Below are 8,799 nucleotides of genomic sequence, written 5' to 3' on the forward strand. Positions count from 1 at the left end.
ACACAGCTCCTTTGGATTTGAAATAGTCACAGCCTTGACAACAGCGCCGATATCTACAATTGTGCTCAAGTAATAAAATGGTTAAAAGAAATCTCCACATCTAGTATTCAAAATATTTATGAAATACAATTGTATTTAAAATGTATTACCTTTATTTTAATTTCCACAACTCTTTCCCAGATTTATCTACTTTAAGACCCATTATATCTTTGTTCTCTGCTCTTATATCCTGTATTCCAAATCCTTTTGCATTATCTCATTCTGTGAGAAAGCCATGGATGTGTCCTCTATAAGAGAATCCTATAGGTACCCAGCTTAAATAAAAATATATAGTGTTGTTACTCTAGGGTCTTAGGAACTTTGTTTACAATTTTGTTTTCTTGGAGACCATTCTCTCTTTTTCTGGAGGGAATCCAAGAGACCACTGAACCATTTCTGATAAGTAGCCTATGACAACAATCTGACACTTTCAGTATATGAGCTAAAAGTAGCATCTGAGTAAGCTGGTTGTGGCTACTAATAAAACAGTTATTTCTCCTGGAGAACGCAGGCAGACTATACTCTCACGCAACCTGGAAAGAAGTGGACAGACTGTTCAAAAGCCTAAAAGGTCACAGCAAAACAGGAGCACATGTGAAAAAGCCACCTTTGTAAAAGGCTGTATAAAGGATTAGGCCCCTGTTTGGTGCTCAAAGAACACTCGACTGATCTAAGACAGGCTTTGTGCTGGTGAATTTAACCCTATGGAACACACTTCCAGTTCTGGAAGGAATGATATTTTACATCGGCTGTGGCATGTAAATCTTGTAATCAACATTCATTTTAGATATGTGTGAAAGTTTGTGCTGGAGGAAGGCAACATATCTGAAGTACTGAAGACCCTATTTTACACCCGAAAAATATAGCTTGTTCTGAGAGAGAAAACCAGGAATTTTAGCTGTTTTTTTTCCTCCTCACACTCTTACCTCAGCATGTCGTGTGAAGTTTAGGATAAAGTAATGTATAAACATTGCCTTCCCTTATTACTCCAATCTAAAGACCTTGTTGGGAGAAGCTTGTACGTGCTGCTCAGGCCTTGATTGCTACCCAGAAGGCCACTCAAGAGTAGACTAGTCTTCTTGCCCTCTAAACAGAAAGAGAAGTAATTGCTCTTCACTACATTTCTTCCTGTTCTTTGCATCTAAGATAGTCACAGTATGCCAGGTGCTTTATTGATAGAGAGGGAGACACACCATCCACACCAGAGAGAAAAGTATTAAAAAAATAATAACTTTTCTTACTTATTTGGATAATAATTCATGTTTTGTAGAGGTAGGATGAGGAAGGAAAGTGACAGGGAATCCACAGTGAAAGAGAACTAAAATGTGACAGTTAGTCCCTCTCAGGCCTGAAAAACAGAGCAAGGAAGCTGGTGGATGAGAGGTCGGGCAAACACAAACACCAGTCCACAAGGAAACAGAGAGAGAGATCACCACCTCACTTCACACACAGTCATGGCACCAGACACTAATAGCTTTTAAACACTACTAACCTGATCAGGATTTGAACTAATGACCTGTATCCCATTACCAAACCCCTGAACCATTTAGACCCCTCAGGGAAATCTAGGGTTTAGCAATTTCAACTCCTGAGGTAGCTCAGACAATAATGCATTTATAAAAACACAATTGCTGTGGTGATCTACTAACACAGCAAACAGTTACAGACTTGGGCACAATTGTCTGCTACACAGGTGTTCGGTGTAGATCCACTAGAACAATGGTAAAACTTGCTAATCCAGGTATCAGAGAGGAGAGTACAATGGCACCTCGAGTCTTCACAAGTCTCCACACCCAAATATAAAGAATGAAAAGTTTGTTCATCTTATCACACATAAAGTAAGAAGTGCCAGTTACGACAGAGGGTCACTGGCTCCTCTGTACATTCTGCCATGGTTTCCATGAGAGTGTTTCCTTACAAAACCCACGACCATATACAACAGTTACAGGCTCTGTTCAGAGTGTCTGTTGATCAGGAATCACCATAATTAATCTGGCTGTGGTCACAAGACACTTGTTGTATAACTACAATCCAATCTTTAATATATTTGGGAAAGTTACAGTAACATCCCTAACATACACATATTGCATTGAAACCCACAACAGTGTAGCTAAATGACAGATATTTTATTTCAGGACAGGCTTAAAAAGATTAACAGAAGTTTCAGCACTTAATATTAATCTCAACAATACAGAATAATTTACAACGAGGAATAAAAAGAAAGCCTGTCTCTCTGTCATGCACCAGTACTACCTACATTGAAAGAAGGAAAAAAAAAAAAAACCACAAAACCAAACCACAGCCAACCAGCTGAAAACAATAGCACATAGAGATGGGTCCAGCAAAACAAAAAGTTCACTTTGGAGTTTCCACTGCAATAAATATGGTAACTTCCTTGGGGGGAGTGGGGTGGGATGATGACACAGGGGGACAGGGACACGACGACAGGGATGGGAGGAGGAGGCGGTGGGAATCAACCCAAAAAATGTGTGCCAAAGGCCAGGAATATATCTAGTCACATTCAAAAGGAATATGGGGTATGAACCCTGGCATAATTCTGCCTTTTAGACAACTGTCCTCTGTCACCCAAAGGTGACAAGAAAACAATGGTGACAAAACGAAAGCAGAAAATGAATAATAAGAAAAGGGCAAAATTGGGCATCTGGTAAAGAGGAGGAGAGGGGTAACCAACAGAATCAGAAAAAGGAACAGAACTACGCAGACATGCACAAGCATTGATGTGAAAATATATACAAGCAGTGAAGAGGGGCCATGTACTACTGGAACTTGTGAAAGATGAGAGATGGGAAAAGAAGAGTTGCGTTGGGCAGAGAAAGAAAGGACAAATGATCTGGCAGTAAGAAATTCTAATAACTGGACTGTTAGCTTCAAGTGCAAAAAAAATCCTTCCCCTGCCCTCCCTTAAAAAAAAAAAAGAGAAACAAATATCAAAGTTACTATTTACTATTTTATCACACTTTGTGACAGCAATATGCAAAATACTGAACAGCTTGAAGAAAGTACACATCACTGAAATCAAAAACTTATCAGGACTCTGGGGTTCTGATGTTATGTGGACAACCCGATAAAGTTGTAACAGCAAATATATTACAGTTTTGAAAGGTTTAAAATCCTCCATGTTCTGGGCTAAATGCCAACCACTAGGGAAGGCACTGGATATTTCCCCATGAACAGATTATTTTATAATTGCTTAACAAAGATGTCCAGTATCTCCATTGTAGCTTTGAGATGGGCACACAGACAAGGCCAACCCAGTACAGCACTTACAACATTTCCTGGGAAGAAAAAAAGCTGTGTGGGCCAGTCAGTCACTAAAATGAAACCAAACCACCATTCCAAGAGGTGGATCAACTGCTCACTTGCATGCGTAAATCACAGGTGGACTGCAGAGCAGGGCATACATAATTCCAAAGCAGTATCTTGTACAAGTCACATTCACATGCAGGATCAAGGCTTCAAGATAAGTGAGCAGATGCAATGGCAAAACTATCATTAGGTCATGCGTTCTTCTAACCTGCAACCAGGAATACAGAACTTGCATCCATCAATCAACACTGTTTGGGGTCAGATATCCAGGTGCAGATTGCGTGGGGCACTGATAGAGATGTCTCAGATCCATCACAGCTTACTTCCTAGCTCAAGCCCAGTACCGCAGCTCAAGCAGAGCCACCTGTACTGCTTCCATGGCAGCTTAGATTTAGAGAGCACCTGATGATTTTTGCTTTGTGCAGAGCTCTAGCCGTACAATTCTGTTGGTCACAAAGACAGTGCTGTGCTTCCAGAACAGAAAATCTAGGGAGAAGAGTTGAGAGGAAGCCTAATGGTTCCACAGCAATTCAGCAGAGCTCCAAGGTTGTCCTTCTGCATCTCTGGATTTATTATCTAGCACCCCAGGTACCTTACAATCAAAGTCTCTCTGCTACCCAAAATATTCCATCATTACTCTGGATAACTAAAGTTTGGTCAGTCACCAATATAGAGGGAAAGGCTAGTTAGATCCAAATTTAGATCAAACCCATGGAAATGGACAATGCACCTAACACTGGTTGTTCTCCAGAGCTGCATAGTTATTTCTCATTTTTGAGCCACTGCAGGCATAACACTTACTGATTTTACCAGTCTCCAACTCTGGAAGACCATTTAGTTAACTTTAGCGTCCTGTCAGCAAAAACTCACCCATGGGACAGCTTTGCTATCTCCCTGTGATGCAACAGTACAACACTGCTCTGATTTTTCAGGTGATCACACACCACCAAGCAATTCACTGCCTCTATAATTTGGAGGTCATTTTGCAGCTGGGCCAAAATCTTTTGTCTGGAGTATTCAATTTGTCTTGGTGTATTCAATCCTCTTATTCGTTTCCTCACTGCTGCTCCAGTCCCATCAACAGAAACAAGATGCCAGCCTACCCCTCCCAAACAGTGGTCCCAGTGACCTTCTAATTTTATTCAAGGAATATTGACCAAAAGAACAGCCAGATTGGAGGTACATATTTCTAGAAAGCTTCATGCAGCATGGTCGCTGATGTCCATTACACACTGCAAACTCTCAAGGATTTCAGTCTCAAGTGTACTGTCTAATAAACAGCTGAGCAACAGCACAGTTTAGCCTTTGGGAATTGTCCTAACATAACCACTACAGAGTCCCTGAGCCACAAAAATGAAGTCAGCAAGATTCACAAAGGAAGCTGTTGTCAGCAGCAAGGTTTTCCAGCAGAGTGAAGCCATGCTTTAAGCTGCTCAAACAAACATAGTCCTGCAACCTACAGAACCAGACTGCTTGGTCCTATCACTGTGTCGGACTCATGACCTATGCTGTAGTTGCAACCAATTCCCTTCGTGGGGAAGGCTTCAGAGCACATCCATCCACAACACACATAGCCTGCACGTAAGCCTTTCTTACACTCCAGTTTGTATCCCTTTTCCAGCAGTTGCCTCTCCCTTGGATGCATCTGGTCTAAAATGATTGGAGGTCTTTGAGACAAGGATCCCATTAAAAGGTGGAATAAATAATAATAAGACAACAAAAGATTATATAATTGCAACCTTTCCGCCTCCTGCATTCTACTGAACACAAAGTCAAGCTCATCAGCCAAACAAAACGGAAGAGATGAAACCTACATCACAGCAGCACAGATAAAGAAAAACAGTCACCAGGAGGGACTGCACGTCAGATCTGAAAAATGACAGGTACAGGCTTTCACCCATCAAATTGTAGGGAAGCAGTAGGCTACCATAGCAGCTGGGCCAGTCACTAAAGGGAGCAATACTCAACACGAGGCCACGCTTGTGTTTTGTAGGCAGCCCTCCTTCCCTCCTCAATTCCTGTATAAAGAATCAACAGCTAACTGGAGTAGGAACCCTCATCAAGGAAACACAGTTTTTCTAGAAGCCATCAAAAAAACAAAAATGTCATTAAAATTTAAGTCATAGAAAGATGTATTTTCTAATCTTCTGAGACAAGCAAACTAAAAAGTGTCACTTGGGCTCTTAAGTGCACAGAAATTTGCCTCCTGTTTCTGCCAAATTTCCTGGAAACTAACCCTAGTATGTTCTATTGGCAATAGGCCAAATCTAAGGACAAGCATTTCTCATCTGTTTAGTGATCTTCTATTCACTTCTTTGGAGAAGAAAAAAAATGGAAGGTAAAGCTCGAGAAACAGTCTTGTGGTGTTAATGAAAGAAACTACTGACATAAGATCTGGTGTTAAGGAAAAGTAACAGATCAAAACATCGTGCCTTGAGTTGACTCCAAACGGAGACACGCTGAAGTTAGAACTGCAACAGGAGCATATTTAAAATGGCAAAATGAGAAGATGAGAGGAAATACTGAGAAATAAGCTTACAAGAGAAAACACCTCTCCCATCAAAAATGTAATCTGGAATTTTACCATGGATAATAAAACCAAGAGCATGTTTTAAATAAAACCAAGATCAATGTTATTGATCATTTGCTTTAATATTATAACAAAACAACCAACCAACCTGTGTATCTTCTTCCAAAAAGAGGTAGACACCTCAACAGGAAGAGGCTCACTTAAGTTATACATAGCTAACCTAAGAAAATAAGTCACTAAACCAACCTAATACAAAGCATACAGAGATAAACACCTCCCTTTAGCCAAGGCAACAACTTGTCTGTATCCTTTCACTTTCCTTCTGAATGAAAGACTGTAAAAACACAGCTTTGTTATTTTCAATTTGTAAATGACAGTGTTTTACCCAAGAAAGCACACATTCGCTCTTTAGAATCATCATCCTAGAAACAATATCCAACTATCTGTTAGATTATATGGGAATAAAAAATAAAATCTGAGACAAGCCTTTTGCTCAGCTAAGCTGAGGAGTGGCATGGGCTGAAAACCATGGAAAACAACAGAACTGAGACTAGGTTTATTTTTACTGGTACTGCATAGGTTCAGACCAGCCTTTTGCCCAGTGAATGCCTGCAATGCAATTTAAACAAAAAGCTTTAAGAACAGAGGGCAACATTTTCCAAAATCTGAAATCTCTTCCCAATAAAGACAAAAGGGTGAAACATTTCTGGGAAAAAAATAATTAAAAAAAAAAAAAAATCACACATGGTGATTCCAACTCCTTTTGCTACTTTTATACATAGTTTCTGTTAAATTAATTTAAGTTTTGCTCAAATGTTTTATGTTTTGTTCAAACATATTGTTTTGCTAAACACAGCTTTTGCTGTGTTTACTTGAGGGTTGTTGGGGGTGGTGGTGATTGATTGGTTTTTAATCTGTAGCAGTATTTAATATCCCTTCCTACTTGTTAACAGAAACTTTTTATAAACCCTAATGTTGCCTGAAAGTGTTACTAAAAACTTCAACCATGCGTTCGCCTGAGCAGAAACTTGAAGGAAAGATTGTGGTACATTGATCTCCCCGCCCAAACCTTATTAAGTATATAATGCAATTAGCACTTCTGCAGTAGAGTCTGATTTGGCAGTTTTAATCAGACTGCCTCCCAGTACAGCCAGGGCTGCTGGGTGACACTTGAGATCTCTGAGTGTGGGTAAAAATAACCTCTGTTCAACAAGACATGATGAACACCAGACAGCTGAGTCACCTTTAGAACCAATTTTGATTTTCTGTATTAGAAGGAATTATCAAAGAGAGGGGGATAAAGGATTCAAAAATCTGTCTGAAACGTATCTTTCATTGAATATTCTGTAACGTAAACCCTGAAATTCCTTTTGATAGCTGCCATTGACTTTAACATCAATATATAGTGCTCAATCACCTCTGGGAAACCTCAGCTTCACGTAGAAAAGCAACTTCTGATAAAATTTCAGCTCCATTTAAAAAGTGTAATTTCTAAGCACCTATTTCTTAGAAAGCATCGACCATTACTATTTATGAAGGCTTCCAGTATTATCAGCAAAGTTAAAAATGAGTTCTGCCCCAAATCTGCCATTGAACACATGCAATCTGTGGAGCTTGTGGGTATTTTGCAAGACAGCTATAACACCATAGAAAGTTTACTGTACATCAAACATTCATTTAACAGCAAACCAAACAAGCTAGGGGGGAAATACTACAAGTTTGTTTAAGTCCAGTGATGTAACTGAAACCCTGGGAGAGAAAGTTTCAGGAGGACTTTCACACTGATTTTCAGGTTGAGCCTTTACTTTGGAAGCTTTCTCTCAAGATTTTAAAAAGGAGAATGAGCACCAAGACAGTAGGAAAGCAAAACGATTGGCACCTGCTAGCCAAAATACGCAAACGAGAAGGCCAGCTACTGCCCCTTTTTATTACCTCAGTGTGAAAGTAAAAACAAGGGCTCCCGGGGGGAGCGGGCAGACCTCGGACAGCCAGACCCCACTTCCCAGCAGGCAGGGAAGTTTCGCAAAACCCGCGAGTCTAAGCAACCACCTCACACCGCCTTAAGGAGAAAGATAAATAAACAAACGAACGCGTATGAACCGCCAGAGATTTGCCGTCTGGAGCCCCGACCGCAGCAGACCGCGCACCGGCCGCACACAGGGCAGGGCCGGGCCGGGCCGGGCCCCCACCGCGCCCCCCACGCGTGGCTGTGGAGGCACTGCAGCCCGGGCGGGGAGGCCGAGGGGAAACCTGGCTGCGGAGGAAGCCGCGGCAGGTGGAGGCGGGCGGGCTGGCAAAGGAAGGGATGGGGGAAATTTTGAAGCCTGAGGGAGAGGCAGCGGCCCGGGGAGAGGGCGAGGGGCTGCCCTCAGAGCGGGGGGTGCAGCGGGGAGCGGGGAAGGGGCCGCAGGAGGGGCGGGTGTGCCGCAGGGCGCCGGCTGAGGGCAGGTCGGCAGCCCGCGGCGGGGAGGGGGAGCGGAGGCAGCCGGGGGCGGCTTCGCTGCACTCACAGGCGAGTCGTAGGAGAAGGCACACTCCGTCTTGTAGACCCGGTCCCCTGACTTGGGCACCCGGATCGTGGGCATGTAGGGGACGAGCATCTCGCCCAGGTCCCCGGCAGCCATCTGCGCATCGCCGCCGCTGAAGAGCGCGGCCCGCTGCATGCTCGCTCCCTCCCTCCCTCCGGCCGGCCGGCCGACGGCGAGCGGGCAATACGAGGGCAATGGAGGCAGAGAGCAGCCGGGCCCGGGGCAGGGCGCGGCGGCGGGAGCTGGGCCCAAGGGAGGCGAGGGGGAGGGAAGATGCTATTTTTAATCCAATGGCAGCGGGAGCGGCACCAGCTGCGGCGGCGGCACTCGGGGGTCCCGGCGAGGGCGGGAGGAAGGGGCAGGGCGGCGGGAGCG

General features: G+C 43.3%; 1 protein-coding gene across 1 annotated transcript in view; it reads right to left on the reverse strand.

Moving 5' to 3' along the window:
- USP13 (ubiquitin specific peptidase 13) overlaps positions 1 to 8,559 on the reverse strand; it is a 56,150-nt gene extending 47,591 nt beyond the window's left edge. The window contains exon 1 of the mRNA XM_059822413.1: positions 8,407 to 8,559. Within this exon, the coding sequence (XP_059678396.1) occupies positions 8,407 to 8,559 (153 nt within the window). The remainder of the gene's footprint in view (positions 1 to 8,406) is intronic.
- Positions 8,560 to 8,799: the final 240 nt, after the last annotated feature.

The sequence above is a fragment of the Gavia stellata genome, chromosome 11 (genome assembly GCF_030936135.1).
Source record: "Gavia stellata isolate bGavSte3 chromosome 11, bGavSte3.hap2, whole genome shotgun sequence".
Lineage (NCBI taxonomy): Eukaryota > Metazoa > Chordata > Aves > Gaviiformes > Gaviidae > Gavia > Gavia stellata.